The following is a 16,858-nucleotide window of genomic DNA, read 5'->3' on the forward strand; positions in this document are numbered from 1 at the left end:
TAATACACTTGAAAATTTATTAAAAATATAGTGTTAAATGAAATCACGAATATCTATAAATATATCAAGTAAAATCTAAATTACTAGTGCATTTTGTTTGGGATTTTAGGGGCAATATTTAATGAATAATTAATGACAATCACCAAAATAGGTTACAAAGGTAATCATGAAGGATTGAAGGTTACATCAGAATGTGTCCATTTTCATGCCACCACCAAAGACTAAAATGTGAGTCATGAATTAAGCTTGGAATGTTACCATCAAAGACTTGATCAAGCAAATGGAAAATCAAAGTGTTGTGAACACTGAATCTAACAAGTGCTGTCATAATCACTCAGATTTTTTTTATTTTTTATCTTCTTTTTTATGATCCACGTTTCGTGAAACTTCGGTCCATGGTCTTCTTATCTTCTTGATCCACATGTTACTCCACTGTGACTCACGTGGCCAAAATGGAAACTGAAACCCTATTTATTTATTTTCAGATTAATTTATAATCTTGTTAATGGAATTTATGAAATTGTCAAATATATATGATTTTATTGGATCAGGAGTTATATTGATGTTTGGCAAGATTTTTTTTTTCTTTTTTGGGGGATCAGAATCAGTCTTGTCCTATTACACCTGATTACTTCAAATATTTTTAATTTTTCTACACACATACTTTTCTTTTCTTTTCTTGTCCTATTACATCTACATATCTCTCATTCTCTTTTTTGTTTACTATTCATCATGTTGAAATATAAATTGATATTTTCTATTATTAAATAAAAAATAAATAATAAAAATGAAATTGTGAACCAACTTTTCACGTATAATACCGAAAAGGAAAAAGAGGCTTAACAATTGTGCCTATTAATTCCTTAGTAGAAATTAATCACCTTTTCCTCCTTGAACCTAGTTGATTAATCACTTAAGTAACTTATATTATGTACAACTCTTGGTGAGATTTGATCATATGATACAATCTCAAAATTTAAGATGGATGGACATTACAACAATGTGAGATTATACTATATATTATATTATATATAGTTATATACAACAGAAGAAGATAACTATGAACAGGTGACCCAAAAGGCCTCTTGGGCTAGTTGCTTTCTGTTGCCTAATTCAAAATCCATGCCCAGTGTGGTCCTCAATGTTTTCTTTGTCCCAATCTTAGTTGAGGCTTAAGCTTTTGTTGGACCAGACCCAAAAAGAAAAGGAGGGTGTGTGAGCATGTCATCTGCTTGATATGAGACCAACAATTTCACTGCTAGGTTCTGATGCAAGCATGAGAGGAGTCTTTCCTTGTTTATCTACTACATGTGTATTGGCCCCCCTGAAAATAATAAAATTAAGGATTTAATTGTATGTACTGTAACTAGAAATGGAAAAAAAGTTTATACTTCATACACATATCAAATCATGTGTTTATCATATTCACAAAAATGTCTGATTCAACCAAACAATTATCTCAATAATGAACATAAAATGAGTCATAATGAAACTGAATAAATGCCCTTTCCTTTAATAACTACCTCAGAGAGTGGCTGATTCCAACAATAAAAAAAAAAAAAAAAAAAAAAACCATGCATGAATATAATGCTCTTAAGTGTTGTTACTCACTTGAAAAGTACCAAATGTATATGTATTACTTAGAAAAACATGCATTATCCAGTCAATTATAACAATGTTTCACTAGCCTTAATTCTATGAAGTTTCTCATGAACTAGATGCTTAGCACATAAAGTAAGATAAGAAATGTGATTACAAGTGCAGAAGCAGAATATAACAATAAGAGGCAGGGTACATCTTCATAGCTAGGATAGATAATTTCAAAGGCATATAATATATAGGACACACAGTATGAAGAAGAATGGGTTTGTCTCCTCTTAAGTGCAGCCTGTGGCAAGTTGCACTTTAGAGCATAAAGTACATCATCTAAACTTCAGATGTAATCTAAAACTATTTTTTTTTTCATCAACGGTTCAGATGCTGAACTTCAGAGAAGAATATTTGATAGGGATATCAGATAGAACTACTGACATAACTACCTTAAAATAAGTAATTTTGCAGTTGCAATCTTCCCTCTAAACATGCAGTAATGTAATGGTGTTCGACCAATTGAATCAACTGCATTTATATCTGCACCATACTGTAGGAGCAGCTCCACCATTCCAGCATCAGATACAAGGCATGCCAAGTGAAGCACACTTGAGCCATCTTTTATGTCCTCCATTAGTTGGCTTTCAGTTTCAGATGACATGCTTGAGTGACTTGAAGAAGGCGTGGCAAAAGAATTTCCTATTACAGAAACCAATTATTAATTATACAGTACTTCAAGCAATGCTATTGTCAATAGCAATAAGATTCCATGAGTTTGAGAATGGTTGGTTAAGAAAGAGATATACCATCAAATTGACCATTTAAATTTAAAGCATTGATATCCACACTGGATCTCACAATATGCCGGTACACTGATTTCTTGTCATTGGCAAAGATGCTTTCCCAGACCAGTTGTGCCACTGTACGGAGACGATTGTTGTTTGGTATCCGGCGAACGAAGACTTTCTCAGAATACTACAATAGGAGAAAATATCAGGTTTCATTTGAGAAATATTTGTACCAAGTTTTTAATTGAGGAAGAAAAAGAAAATGTATCTATATTTAAAGAGAAAACTGCTTGTTTTGCTGTAAAAGAAAAGTAAATGAAAATGATATTTTTACAATTACCAAAAGTTGTCCAAAATTGAACAATTTTCAGTTAATAACTTACATAACTAGTTTGTAATTATAGTTCAAAATGTTTGGAACTCAAAAGGGGCTTATAACTTTAGATAAAAAGAGAAAAGAATAAGTTAAAAGACAATGTGCGAGATCCATGTATTAATTACTTTCAGTGAAAGTTGTCCAACAACATTGTATTGTTGAAATAACACAACTGATAGAGGAAATGGTTAACAGATTAAGGAACAAGGGATAAGCATCCATCCTCTTAGCCTAGAGTGTACTGGTAAAAGCTTAAATGGCATATTTTCAAGAACCTATTCACCAACTTCACACTCACGTGACATGGACAAAATGGCATGATACTTTCTAACCAGCAGAGTTTGAAATTTTAATTTACAAAATGGAGTTCAAGAACATATTGAACATTGACCAAAACTTTAACTATATACTAAGTTAAATGGGAACCTACATTCTCTAGCAATGAATATAACTGTGTGGCAATCAATTCTTTCAGGATTATGGAGCAACATATAGGATTATACTCTTATCAATTAATGCGTGTCATTTAAACTTAGTGGTGGGTCTGGCCACTAAAAAAGACCAAGTTAACGGTGCAGTTCCCCATTAACTAAGCTCAAATTGTATGCAGTGAGCCAGTAATTGGTTTGGAGAATAGATATGTGTCTGAGAGAATACACATTGGATACATTGAACAAGGAAAAAAAATATATTAAGAGGGTATTTGGACTTGAATAAAATGAAGGTTAACCTTTTGGTCAGGAGCTTAATCCAAAGCGAAGCCTAATGCTAGAATCCAACATCCTTAATCCCAATAAATGCAAAAGTCATCATGGAATTCAAAAATAAATTCAATGTCCCTTAAAATATCCAATAGATTAGTGCAAGCTTAATTCTATCTCGCACTCCTTCGCCATGCAAGAATTTCTCCTTTTACACAGTATTCTAAAGATGGAAAACTTAAATAAAGAACTTTAGCAGAAAATTTTAAAATATACATTTAATTCCCAGAGATATATTTCTTTCCAACTAGGAAGCAACTTGAAATTTTCATTAGATTAATGGTTTATTACCTTTGCATGGATGAACCTCTCCTTTAGTGAAATGGGATCATCATATGCAGGTTTTCTTGCATGAAATAATTTGGTTCTGGTGCCCTTAGATGATCTGAATTGCGAAGGTGCATGTCAGAAAAAGTTCTTAAAAGCTAATAAATCCCCTTGGTGTTGGAAATACTTACCCATCAAGAGTATCATCTGTTGAAGTTTTCGAATGCAATAACTCCTCCCAAACTGAGTTTGCAAAGAGATTGCCAAGTGATTGAAACATGCTTAAAACTGAGGAATCCCATACTTTCACATCAAGTGTCAGTGATCTTACCTGCAAAATACGTTTTCCAGTTTATACCTTAGGCAAAGTGAATATTGAAAACAGATTTATTTTATTTATTTGGTTAGAACATAAAATCATTCATTTATATGCCTCCATTCAACAGAACAAGAATTTCAAACTGGTCTGAATTTCAAACATGCTTCACCCCCATTCTTCTAAATAAAAATTGAATTTCGACACAAGGCAGATGTAGTTTCTGCATTATCCACTCTTGACTCTTCCAAGCCCAAGGAGGCTTGTGTGAGAGAGCATGTTAGGATATCTCTACCCAACAACATAATCCTTTGGGAAGATGCAGTTCTGGTAGTTTTCACTTCTATGATAATAAAAGCAATAAGCAGACATGGTGTCTAGCAGCCATGATACTGATGTAAAAACTTAAACAAGCAACCTCAACTACTTACTTTGGATATATGTACACCAAGATTTCGATGAACACCAGAACATTCAATGCATACAAGGATGCCAAGGTTTAAGGATGCCCAGTCTGGTTCAGATTTACCACAATCAGCACATTTGTCATTCCCATTAACCCTTCGAAGAACATCGATTGGCTTTTCACATTTTATACTGTGTTTATGCTTCTGCAAGCCATTAGGTGACCTATTTGACTTGGGGGTGATCTTGCATGCCAAACCTGAATTTACTGCCATTTCATCATCAGAAGAACTTTGTACTGAATCAGTTGGGCTGGCAGAATCCCAGTCACCACCTTCTGAGCGAGAAATTACAGGCTGAGGCTGCAATATAATTCTTTAACGATTATAATAATCTAAATTACATGCATTTTTTTTAAGCAACTCTATCAATATATGGATTGTTCTATGTTTGCCAAAATATGGAAGTCACCTCTATCCTTTCCACAATTTCTCTCTTATAATTTTCCCCCGTTTTTAGAGAGAGAGAGAGAGAGAGAGAGAGAGAGAGAGAGAGAGAGATCATATTCTGATAAATTATCACAAAACACCATATTACAAATGCTATATCCAAAACCAGAGACATCTCCCTGCTTATTTATAGTTTGAGATGTAGTTTGAAAAAGCCAAAAGAAAAATTGATAAAATGACTATGTACCTTTCCCAGTGTGTGTATAGTGAGCAAGGATGCAATTACTCCGGTTATCTTTTCCATCCAATCCCTTTGGTCCAGGGCATTTTCTGCCTACATTGTTTCCTTATGTATTATAAAAAATATAGTAACAATATCAAAACTCAAAAGCCAAACACATGCGTTAAATACATTTTTGGTATGATTACCTGCAATGTATAAACCTTTGAAGGAGAAACAATCCTAAAGCAGAATCTTAAATCTGTCTGTTCCGCATCAACCTTGATTGTTGATGTAAGCAAGTTCACCGTATGACGAGCAACGGGCTTTTCATCATTGGCTCCATGAATATGTGAAGATATCAACCGACTCAAAATGCCAGAAGAATTATCAAAGGTATGATGACTCTTCTGTGAGTTGGCACCCTGAAATGGTATTCATGCTAAAAAATTATTAAGAAGATCAATTAATGAGATAAGCATAATCAAGCTTAGAGTACAAATACTTGATAATTACTACCACAGTTTCAAGATAATTATCAATTTGGATAAAGTGGAATACTAGAGAATCAATGTATCTTGACAATTATACAGAATCAATGTGTCTAGGCAATTATATGTATCTAGGCAATTTATAATTGCCTAGATACATTGATTCTCTAATGTACTACTTTGTCCAAATTGCTAGTTATTTTGGAATCGAGGGAGTAACTTCTAATCAGACACTTACATGGAAGAGAGTCAATGGTTTGCGAAAGTAGTAAAGCATTCCGCGACTATCAAGAACAAAATACCTTCTCTTCCAATCGCCTCTTAAATTGCTGGATCGTTTTGAGAGAAACCCTTCTCGAATGGTTTGAACCTAAACATTATTTGTGCACTTTTCTGAGACGAACAGATTCCAATGGATAGGACTCAGATATTAAAAAAACTAGATACATATTTCAAAGAGGAAAAGAGGATGAATTGCCATATGCTATAATACCTTTCCGGTTTTGACAGATTCTGTTACTGCATCTAACACATCACTTGATATCCTAGAAAATGGAGAGTCTCGACCAGGAGAATCATAAAATCCCTTCAAGGACAACTTACTTTCTTGATGGACAAGTTGCTTGTACTCTATCATTCTTTCAAATAGAGAAACCTGCTCCTCATTGTGACTTTCCCTTGCTTTTTGTACATATGACAAAACCTGAAACACGGTAAATACAAGAAAGGAAAATTCTTCATTCATTCTTATATCAAGAACAATAATCATAATTCATAATTATAAACCAAAAGTTTTGCACAATATGATTGAAAGAAACATCATCTACAACCACCTATCCATGCAAAAGGTGTATAAAGTTAGTGGCAATACCAGTTTGATTCTGTTACTTAGGACCCTATTAGTCAGTGGCAGTAATAATTAGTCTTACAGATAATAGGACGATTATATAATTTATGATACTTTTTTTTTTTTTATCATATATTAAGAAACCAGGTAATCAGCAATGAATCCTTAGGATTAGTTTTGACATATACTCTAAGTTCATGATTGATTCCTTATTTAACTAGGATTGGGAGCATAGTACTATAATTAGGGATTAGTATATTGATTATGGTATCAGATCATATTCTCTCAAAAATATATATCCATATATTCTTTTGTAGTCTTTTGCTCTTCTGCTTTCTTCCTTTCCTATTTGAATCCCACATTCTCCATACTTAGTTTGCTAGGGTATCAGCACCAACAGGAGAAGGAAAAGTGTAGAGTAAGTTTTTGGCATCTTTTAGCATATTGGGAGAGTTGAGATGTCTCTCTAATATCATCTCTATCTTGTAATTCATCAATAGACACTACTCCTCGATTCTAGTTCTAGCAGTTTACCATCTTCAACTCAAGTTAAAAACACAATGAGTAAAGAGATAGGGGGAAAACCTCAACAATGAAGGGCTCCAACTGATGTAGTAGTTCATATCCCTGCAAGAGAAAGAAGTTTTAGAAATAGCATAGGCGTGATACTCTGTATGGGAAATCCATATGTGATATGTCACAATATTATACACCTGTCGAAAATATTGAAGATGAGCATCCATTACTCCAGTGACAGCCTCCAAAAACTCGAATCTTTTTTTGGCCTCGACATTGTGAAGAGCACTAATCTAGGAGATAACATATGTTCTGTATTAAAGAGCTAAACAAATACTATAGTTTACAGTATTGTTCAAAGCAACCTATCTTGTTAACTAAAATTACCAGATTGAAACGGGCTTCTTCAAATGAGCTTCTTGCATTGTGCAATTCCTGGAATGTCACTACCAGATTAGATTAAAAAATTCATGGTGGCCAATGACAACCTAATACAATGTATATTGGGAAAAAACCAAAGGTAAGATTTTGGACATACCTCCTCTATTGCAATGACGATATCCTGCCTAGTACTTTTCCTCAATGACATAAACTTCTCCCGTGCCTGCGAAAAATCCATGTTAAATTGTGTTATGAACTTATGATCAAGAGATATGCCAATGGAGTTTCAACACCTATATTTTGTTTTTCAAAATGTGCTAACTTTTTTCCCGTGGACTTGACAACTTTTAAGTACAAACTTCATCAGCAATTGAGAAGCACCTGGTCATATGCAATGGAAGCCTTGTCAAAACGCTTTCGAGCTTCCTGCAACGATTATTTGAAGCATGAGAAGGCTAAATAAAAAGGGAAGGAAAAAAGGCTTCACAAGACATGTGATTTGTAAAGATCTTACTTTTTAGCTTAATTCTATGCATTAGCAATGTAAAAATGTTTTACAATGTTATCCAATAAAAAAATTTGTGATTATATGGCCTTTCGAGATATTTCAGTGGTTGACTAAACACTTCTGCTAATGCGATAATATATGATTGGATGTTAACGTAATTTTTCAAACATAATATCAACCCTTTGGGGAATTATTCTTTACAAAGTGTCTTACTTTAAAAATTGAGTTCCATCACTGATAGTTTCCACGTCCATAGTTTCAACTGATAGTCTTATATCATACAAATTAGAGCTGCATAGTAGCCTCTTGAGAGAGGATGGCAGCATCACACTATATCACTCATGTATGAACATTTTTAAAGTTTTGCGCTACTTTAGTGTACCTTGACATCCATTATTTCGACATTGTAAATGTGAAGTAGACGGTCAGTCAACATTTGCTCCACCTAAGAAGCCAAAACAAGTTTAGTCAACCTAGCAAATGTCAAACACAAATCTGGCTCTAATTTGGTGCATGCTATGATTGCTATTATTGTGGTAGCTATGGTAACTAAGTAACACTGGAAATACTTCAAAAGTATTGCTAAAATTAAGGTCACATTTTTTAACTATTGGAAAACACTTATTTTTTTTAAAAAAGTAAAAAGGTGTTACCAAATAGTAAAAAAATGTAACTTTAATACTTTATAATTGTTGTTAAAATTATATAGTCAGCATAATGATAGCTATCCTAGACTTCACTCTCTTACTTAAAAAGATCTTCAACAGTATGAGTCTGTTTGTTCTATGTTTTCTACTTTTAGTATTTTGTGAAAGAACAAAGTAAAAATAATAAAATTCCTTTCTTTTTGTTTTTTTCTTTTCCATTTCTTATTTTCACTTTTCCTTCACAGAATCATAAATAGAGAAATCAAACAAACCTTATCTTGCATTCTAAAAGAAAATAAAGATTGTAAAGCCACAACTTTTCGCCAGTTTTCTATCCTTGATAAAAGAACAGAAAAATATGAAAGAAGATAATACTAAACAAACTGTTACCTGTGTCCTAAGAGCGTCCTTGAATGTACTGATGTCTCTCAAAGCCATAGAGAATTTGGTCATAACAGGCCCTAAGGATGCCAAAACAAAATTGATCAAAACTACTAGGAAATTAGAAAAGGATACAAGTTTTCCTTGAATTAGAATGAAGCAGATTAGCAAACAACAACAACAACAACAAAGCCTTGAAATCTTTGACCACATTTCCTATCCCATGGGATGTTAGAAGCTCCTTTAATGGCCTAAACATATCATGCAAAGAATTGGAGTATATATCCAGAAGACCAAAAAAGAGGAGGCTCCCCTAAAGTAAAGATCAATAAAGTTAGACGTGAAACTCATTTCAAAGCATTCTCACTTTAAAGGATCCAAATCACAGAAATAACATATCTAATGCTCCTTCAATCTTGTGAGCTCAGGGTGAATAAATAACCTAATGTTTAACCTCCAATATATCTAGCCAAGATCTCTAACAAAGCAATAAGCATACCAAAAGCAGTCATTTGGGCTTACTTTATCAGGAAAGACAAAGAGGAGGGAATAGACCAACAAGCCTTACCTCCCAAAGTTACAAATAAAGGATCAGAATGTTCTCCCCCAAAATTTTCGAGGGCACTTGCAAAGGTGAAGTCTCCATCACATGCATCTAAAAGCCCATCCCTACAAAAGGGGTTAAAATTATCAGACCACAAGAAATTCAATGGCATGAAAATACTTCTACTTAATTAATTAGAGAATCGCGAGTCAAGTAATTGTGAGTCAAGTAAGGAAGTGGAAGCAGCTGAGGTTCTAGTCTTTTTATTTTTCATTTTTTTAAAAAATTAATTAGAGATATCATTGAGTTAGGCTACTCCATGCTTTCAACACCAAAAGCTAGCTCAAGATGAGAGAGGATTATTGCCAACACTAATATAGAATATAGAGGCTACGCCTACCATGACTATATCAAGTTATCAACTAACACTGTGATACTTCTGATACACTCCCTCATGTCCAGGACTGAACATTTCGAGCTTAAAGTATGGAAGAACAGTCTAACTTTCTAATAAATAATAAGCTCTAATACCATTTTAGAATTGAGTAACAAGGCTAAGCCAATAATATCGCTAACATATATTAAAGTCCCTCTCTGCCTTCTTAGGAGAGCGGAGAGATTATAATTTACAAGAAATTCTTGTGTGGTTGTGGGGTATCAGATTGGATATACTCGTTCTTCTCCACTTACAAAATAACATTCTAACGTATAAATGTTACAACGACACATAACTAACTATGAATTATTAATTTAAAAGCGATCAAAAGTCAAAACACACCAAACTTAGTGCTCTAGGACAATTAAGCCTATAAATATGGCAATATATTCACTTAGCAACCACAGAGGAATATCATCAAACACATGGAAGATGGTTTGTATAGAAACAACTTAAAAGGGAAATTAAAGAACAAAAATGAAAACTTACGTGTACTTTTTACACCCTTTGTAGAATCTCCAGCATCTGGCACGTAACGATTCTGCACCTTCTTCCATGGTCTGCAGCTGCATTGCGAATCATGCATCCACACAACCCATTCAACCATCATCAGCCAAAAGTAAATAATAAAAGGAAAGAAAAACATGCATGACATGAAAAATCTACGTAAAATTCAGTCTTTTTTATACGAATCGAAGCAGAAAAACGCAACGATGACGTAAATGATTAAACCTGTTGGCGGAACATGGGAGAGTCCTGTAATTTGGCGAAATACATGCTGGAAGGATGTTGATGTTGTTGTGTTATTGGATCAAAAGAGAAAAGAGAAGAAACGAGAGGCATTTGATTTTCTTTTCTTGTGTAATTTTCTGAGTTTTTTTCTCTTTTGTTTTTGTTTTTTTTTTTCTTGTTCGGATGAAGATTGATTAATAAATGTTGTTACTTAATAAGGCATTGCTGTTTGCGATTTTTGATCTCTGTCGCTCGAAAATCTCAATTGCTCTTCTCTCTCTCTCCAACTACCAACTAACTAACTAGGTAAAAACTTAGATCTAGTTTATTTTATGTCAAATTGATAATTAAAAATGGTTATATAATAATTTAATCAAATCTATCAAATTATTTAATAATTTTTAACTATTAAATTTATATAAAATTAACCAATCTAATTATAAATTTTGTGAAATTATAAGAATCAACGGAGTAATTAAACTAAAAAAAGACAATTACTCTTACATCTTTTCAAAATTAAAAATCTCATATTATTGGATAATAAATTTGTTTTGCACAATTCTAATAAACAAACTATTTATACATTTAACCAATTCAATAAATTAAAGTTCAAATAAAAATAAACTTTCAGATAGGGGTGTTCATGGATCGGATCGTATCCGCAAATCCGCGATAAATATCCACATCCGATCCAAAAATTGCGGATATGATCCGATCCGCAGTCTGATCGGATCGGATAGGAACTGATCCGCACTCTTTGCGGATCGGATCGCAGATATCAGCTCTGCATTTGCGTATCTGATCCACGGATCCGCAGATCCGCACAATAATAATTAAAAAAAGTAATATATATTTCGTATTATATTTACTTATTTGTATGTTTTAGTTAGTAGTTATTATTCATATATTATTTTATTTTATTTTTGTTATTTAGAACAAAATTGATTAAAAATATTTTAGGAATAAATAGGTTTAAAAGTGTGAAAGAAATATTTTTATTGAATTTCTTTTATATAGAAATATGATTAAAAATAGAATGTTCAATGATGTGGATATACCCGATATCCGATCCGATCTGCAAATGTGCGGATCGAATCGAATTGGATCTGACACTTAAAAACGCGGATATAATATCCGATCTGATCCGATCATCGTACACCCCTACTCAGAACACATTAAATATATTATAAACTTACACAATTATTTATCAAGTTTTATAGTTCAATCAAATGATAGAATAAATTAGTTATCTAAAATTTAATTAAAATATAATACTCTATATTTTAATAAAATATAAGGAGATTCATTTCTGTTATGGGTATAATGAGAATTATTATGTGACATTTTGTACTTTTTTTCCTAATTTCGAACAATACCAGAATAATTACTAAAAAACAATTAGTCTCTGGAAAGCACAGAAAAATTTAAAGAATATATAAGATGAAAGATATCAAAGTAAGTTAATAATAATAATAATAATATACACCTAAGTCAATCTAATGATGAAAAATAAAAATTTAGAATAGAGTAAAAATCACATTAAAAAGAACTGCAAGAGAATCTGACGTTTGGAGAAGCATATCTTTTTCCAATAGTGAAGGAAAGAACAGAAAAGTGGGTCTTGTGACCTTGTCTTCATCACATTCACACAAAACTTGTTCTTCTGATCTTGTCTCATTGGGACTCTACTGACATTGACCAACACTTTTTTTCTTTTTCTTTTTTTTTTTTAAAAAAGAAAAAAGCATAAATTCTTCATTTTCTACTTTATTTCACAATTTTTAGCTGAGTTCATGTTAAATGTGAACAGAACACTTTACCAGTTTCACCATAAATTGGGCTTATCTAAATGGATTTGAATTGCATTCACATAACACTATACTTTGCTCTTAATTAACATTCTTAATAGAGAATTAATACTTATATAGTAGAGGAGAATCAATTTATACTTATATAGTAGAGGAGAATCAATTTTTTTTTGGTTGCCCACCGTATCCCCCAGCCCGACAGGCCAAGGACTAATCCGTCGCGAATCGGAGCTCCATTTAAGGGTCTGCCGCTGGCCAATGGGTTGCTGCATGCACAAGGCGAGATTCGAACTCCCGACACTTGTTTAACCAGACGAGTGAGCTGACCACTCGACCAACCCAAGTTGATTAGTAGAGGAGAATCAATTAACTCAGTATCCATGAAAGGTGAGCATAAATAATATACTGTTACCATTATTCTAAACTTTTTGTTTTTGGTAAAAATGTAATGAGTCTCTAGTTTTCTTTTTGAAACCGCCACAGAATAATCTGCCACATACCAATTCCACCATAGCTTATAAACAAGTAGATGCTATAATAATTTATGCCTCATCCTTAAGGAGTGTTCCACTCTTTGTTAATTAAACAAATCTAAACTTTTCATTTATTATATTTTATATCAATGGTTCAGATTTAGGATTAATTAGGATTTGAAGTGTTTTATTTTTTATTTGTCCTTTTTTGTTATCTTTAATATCAAGTTAATTTCAGAGAGTGCTGCACTAGAAGCATTGCATTTCTGTTTATTTTTCTGGAATGTTTTAGCATTCACTGTAATTTTTATATATATTTTTTTGTTCAAGATCACAGGTATCTTGCAAAGGAGGCAATCTGGTGCGAGCCGCGAACATTCACATTATGGTAGGGCTAACTCTCTCATCAGGAATGTTACCTCCAAAGAGATTATTGAAGATTTGAATGAGAAGAAGGTAGAGGCTCTAAAAGAAATGTGGGGTGCTTCAATCTTGATGCAAAGTGAGGAATACATTGGTGCAAGAAAGAAGCTCCTCAGTGCACAGAAATTATACCCTGAACTTGATAACATCAATCTTATGCTTACAATCTGTGACATACTACTTCTTGCTTCAATTGTAAGATTATCATCAGATAATGAGATTCACCTTGATTGCATTCTTGATTTGATATATCCATCAGCCACTTATTCAGATGCTAGATGTTATCTTCATGATCTTGTTACATTGATAAATGGAATCAAAGATGAGTTTCCTGGATCTGAGTTAGCACTAGAGATTGTAAAGAATGCACTGGACATGGTTTCGGATAAAGAGAAGCGTTTTCATGATCATCACTTTAGGAAGAAAAATGATGTCGTTTCTTGGGACGAGATTCTTAATGGAGAGAGCACAGAATCTGCCTCCACTTTGGAGAAAGATTTCCCAAATCTTGAAATTCCATTTGAACATAGGAGCTTGGAGGGATCCTTAATTGAATATCAAGAATGTCAACAAAAACAAGAATTCTATAATTTTGAGGAAGAAAGAAATGCCATTTTGTTTGAACCAAACCAGATTTGGGCTATTCACTATCAACATGATGAGGTTAAATTCAACCAATGCCCTTATGCAAAGATCAATGTCAAAAGTGGTGATTTTCTTAGTGTTACATGGTTGAAACCAGTTCCATTTAATGATGATGAAAGAATGTTGTGTAATGCTGGTTTTCCTCTTGCTTGTGGAGTCTTTTGCCTAGACACAAATGCATGTGATGATCATGTGAGGACTAAGATCTTTTCCTACAAATGTTGTTGGAATATTGGTTTGATGAATGATCAGAATCAGCATCAGATTGAGATTTACCCAAAAAGGGGTGAAATTTGGGCAGTTTACAAAGATGGGGTTCTTGATGATTGGAGGTGCAATCCTGAAGAACTTAAAAGGAGCAAGCTTGGATTCATAGAAATGCTTTCTGATTATTCAATATGCAAAGGTGGAGACTTTGTTCCTTTGGAGAAAGTTAATGGTTTCTGCAGTGTCTTCAAAAGACTAACATGTGGAAGAAAGGGCCCTACTTTGTTTCATGTTCCTCCCCAAAAACTTTTTCTTTTCTCTCATAAGATCCTATCTCATAGGCTTATTGGAGGAAGAGATGAAGCTTTATTTGAATTGGACCAAATGGCTTTGCCCAACAACTTGATCTTCAAGGATACTAATCCTAGTGATGTTGGTGAGAAAAGTTTATCAAAATGTGTGTTTTCCACTGGCCAAGTTTGGGCAATTTATTGTGGAAAAGATATGATGCCACGCCAATATGCTTTGGTGAATAGTGTAATTTCTAATAAGCATGTTTGTGTGACACTTTTAGAACATGAATTAGGAAACTTTGAGAAAAGATTGATGGGAGATAGATTCATTGCTTGTGGAATGTTCAAACCTTGTGATAGTAAGGTCATGCTGAATATGTCACATTTCTCTCATTTGGTCAATTATGTGAATGGTGCAACTAGGCCACAACAACACTACATGATTTATCCCAATAAGGGTGAAATTTGGGCAGTGTACAAGAATTGGGATAGGAATTGGGGGAATGATGATTATGAAAAATGTCAATTTGGAATAGTAGAAATTATTTCAGACTTCTCCAAAGAAAATGGGATAAGAGTTGCTAAACTAGAAGAGGTGCATAATTGTGTAACATTTTTCTGGAGGCAAAAACATGAGGGCTTTGATCTATGTTTTACTGTTTTTGAAGCAGATATGCATAGGTTTTCTCATCAAGTTATAGCTTACAGAGTTCCTGGAATTGAAATGTATGGTATTCCTGAGGATAGTTGGCATCTTGAACCTCAAGCAATACCTAATCAGTAGAAATTAGAAAGTGTTCTAGCTGCAGTATCTTGTATTATGGACGAGACAACTTCTAATGTATCTTAAATGCAATCTCTATCTTATGTTATTGAAACTAATTATGATGACTTATGTTAGCATTATCCAAAAAGGAAGCAATTGATCTATTATTCTTTTTGTTCTCACAAAATTCCTACACTAACAATTATGTTCAAGTCACTTCATCTAATAAGTAATAAACTCATTAGCTTCATTATATTATTCTTTTTGTTTTCCATATATAGCTCCTCTTGTTAAACCCAATATGAGTGGTTCAATGAGTTCATTGTACTATATTATTCAGGTTTCACATTAAATGTCACAATGGATGAATAAACTTAGGTCAATAAACACCTACTTTTAGTTATATAAAATAATTAATAACCAACAGACTCGTTCATCAATTTCCCTTCCTAATCAACTTAGAATCGCCTAGTTTATGTCAAAGGTTACAACAAAAGTGTGATGCAACACAATCTTTCCTCGGAAACTTTTCAAACATCTAGACCGACCAAAATTTTTTCATATCAACATCACAAAATTCATAACAATAGTTAACAAAGGTAAATACCATAATATTTGTTAAACAACATTCAACTTGAAGAACCAAAAACCTAAACCAGGATACTCATCCCCATATTCTACTCATGAAGCCGCCCTTTTGTTTTTTCATCCTACTCTCAAGAGATGGGAATTCAATGTTGTTATAAGCCAGGTCCAACACGATTGGAGTGCGCGAAATGGCCTGGAAAGGTGGGGGGAAGGATGCAATGCGGGGAGCACATTTTACATTGGAATCGCCAACAGCAGACTCATAAACATCAAGTTTATCAAGGAGGAATTTCTCCAACTGAAACAGATAAGGGTACTTGTTAGGATAAATCAATCAAAGTTAGGTTTAATTAATTTGTAGGTCTTTATAGTTTGACCTAATTTTCCAATAGATCTCTAGTTTAAAAATTTTCGATCAAGCTCCTAAAATTTTCAATCAAGCTCCTACACTAAATACATTTTCTGTAATCAAGGTTATAGAGCAATTTACGGTTACAAAAAAGTTTTGGTTTAATTTAACAAATTTGTGTGTTTGACTCTTGACAAAATAAGAATGGGATATGTTGTAAAATATCAAAGTTTAAACAACTTTATTTTAATATTATAAGGACCTAAGTAAATATTAAGTTAAAGTAAAGCGGTGCTTGTAGTATAATCAAACCTAAAAGTTATTATAATCTTGTTAGGTCCTACAAATACGTAGCAAGCTTTCCCAAAAGAGATACACATATATAAGATGACCAAAACAAACAAAAAATTTAAAGCGTGTTTTAATAGAATGCTAAGTACCCGCTCAGCCCCGGTCAATGATATATTGGAGATCCTTTCAGAGATGTTTTCTTGATCCTTATTCTCTTCCATGATCCCCAAGGCATGTTCTATACAACTGTTAGATCTGCACTGCTTGCACAACTCCTCCAGGTCTTTTATCATATTCTGCCAACACGTGGGGTTTAATACACACTTAAAAGGAATCAAATATAACAGCTATCAAAGTAAA

General features: G+C 33.3%; 3 protein-coding genes across 7 annotated transcripts in view; 1 reads left to right on the forward strand and 2 right to left on the reverse strand.

The window, feature by feature from the left end:
* LOC107614467 (ADP-ribosylation factor GTPase-activating protein AGD1) overlaps positions 1–10,942 on the reverse strand; it is a 20,050-nt gene extending 9,108 nt beyond the window's left edge. The window contains exons 1-21 of one of the 5 annotated variants that reach the window (XM_021110172.1): positions 10,656–10,940; positions 10,413–10,489; positions 9,512–9,612; positions 8,953–9,023; positions 8,298–8,360; positions 7,789–7,833; positions 7,565–7,630; positions 7,414–7,461; positions 7,224–7,319; positions 7,096–7,137; positions 6,157–6,366; positions 5,902–6,033; positions 5,382–5,597; positions 5,200–5,286; positions 4,530–4,865; positions 3,974–4,113; positions 3,807–3,900; positions 2,397–2,565; positions 2,142–2,289; positions 2,040–2,081; positions 709–1,324 (exon numbers count right to left, since the gene is read on the reverse strand). In XM_021110172.1, coding sequence (XP_020965831.1) covers positions 1,225–1,324; positions 2,040–2,081; positions 2,142–2,289; positions 2,397–2,565; positions 3,807–3,900; positions 3,974–4,113; positions 4,530–4,865; positions 5,200–5,286; positions 5,382–5,597; positions 5,902–6,033; positions 6,157–6,366; positions 7,096–7,137; positions 7,224–7,319; positions 7,414–7,461; positions 7,565–7,630; positions 7,789–7,833; positions 8,298–8,360; positions 8,953–9,023; positions 9,512–9,612; positions 10,413–10,489; positions 10,656–10,766 — 2,394 coding nt within the window. In that variant the 5' untranslated portion in view covers positions 10,767–10,940 and the 3' untranslated portion in view covers positions 709–1,224. Of the gene's footprint in view, positions 1–419; positions 1,325–2,039; positions 2,082–2,141; positions 2,290–2,396; positions 2,566–3,806; positions 3,901–3,973; positions 4,114–4,529; positions 4,866–5,199; positions 5,287–5,381; positions 5,598–5,901; positions 6,034–6,156; positions 6,367–7,095; positions 7,138–7,223; positions 7,320–7,413; positions 7,462–7,564; positions 7,631–7,729; positions 7,834–8,297; positions 8,361–8,952; positions 9,024–9,511; positions 9,613–10,412; positions 10,490–10,655 lie in introns of those variants that run through there. The other 4 variants (XM_021110174.1, XM_021110173.1, XM_021110176.1 and 1 more) reach the window with 4 other exon arrangements.
* On the forward strand, positions 12,851–15,859 carry LOC107611778. The gene has a single exon (XM_021110177.1). The coding sequence runs from the start codon at positions 13,411–13,413 to the stop codon at positions 15,286–15,288; it is 1,878 nt and encodes a 625-aa protein (XP_020965836.1). The 5' UTR covers positions 12,851–13,410; the 3' UTR covers positions 15,289–15,859.
* Positions 15,624–16,858, reverse strand: part of LOC107613205 (signal recognition particle subunit SRP68) — a 7,339-nt gene continuing 6,104 nt past the window's right edge. Inside the window, exons 13-14 of the mRNA XM_016315094.2 lie at positions 16,648–16,794; positions 15,624–16,156 (exon numbers count right to left, since the gene is read on the reverse strand). Coding sequence (XP_016170580.1) covers positions 15,935–16,156; positions 16,648–16,794 — 369 coding nt within the window. The 3' untranslated portion in view covers positions 15,624–15,934. The remainder of the gene's footprint in view (positions 16,157–16,647; positions 16,795–16,858) is intronic.

This window comes from Arachis ipaensis, chromosome B08 (assembly GCF_000816755.2).
Source record: "Arachis ipaensis cultivar K30076 chromosome B08, Araip1.1, whole genome shotgun sequence".
Classification (NCBI taxonomy): Eukaryota; Viridiplantae; Streptophyta; class Magnoliopsida; order Fabales; family Fabaceae; genus Arachis; species Arachis ipaensis.

Excerpts from the sequence above, each read along its gene's own strand:
- LOC107611778 (XM_021110177.1), top strand. The coding sequence starts at position 13,411 with ATGTGGGGTGCTTCAATCTTGATGCAAAGTGAGGAATACATTGGTGCA.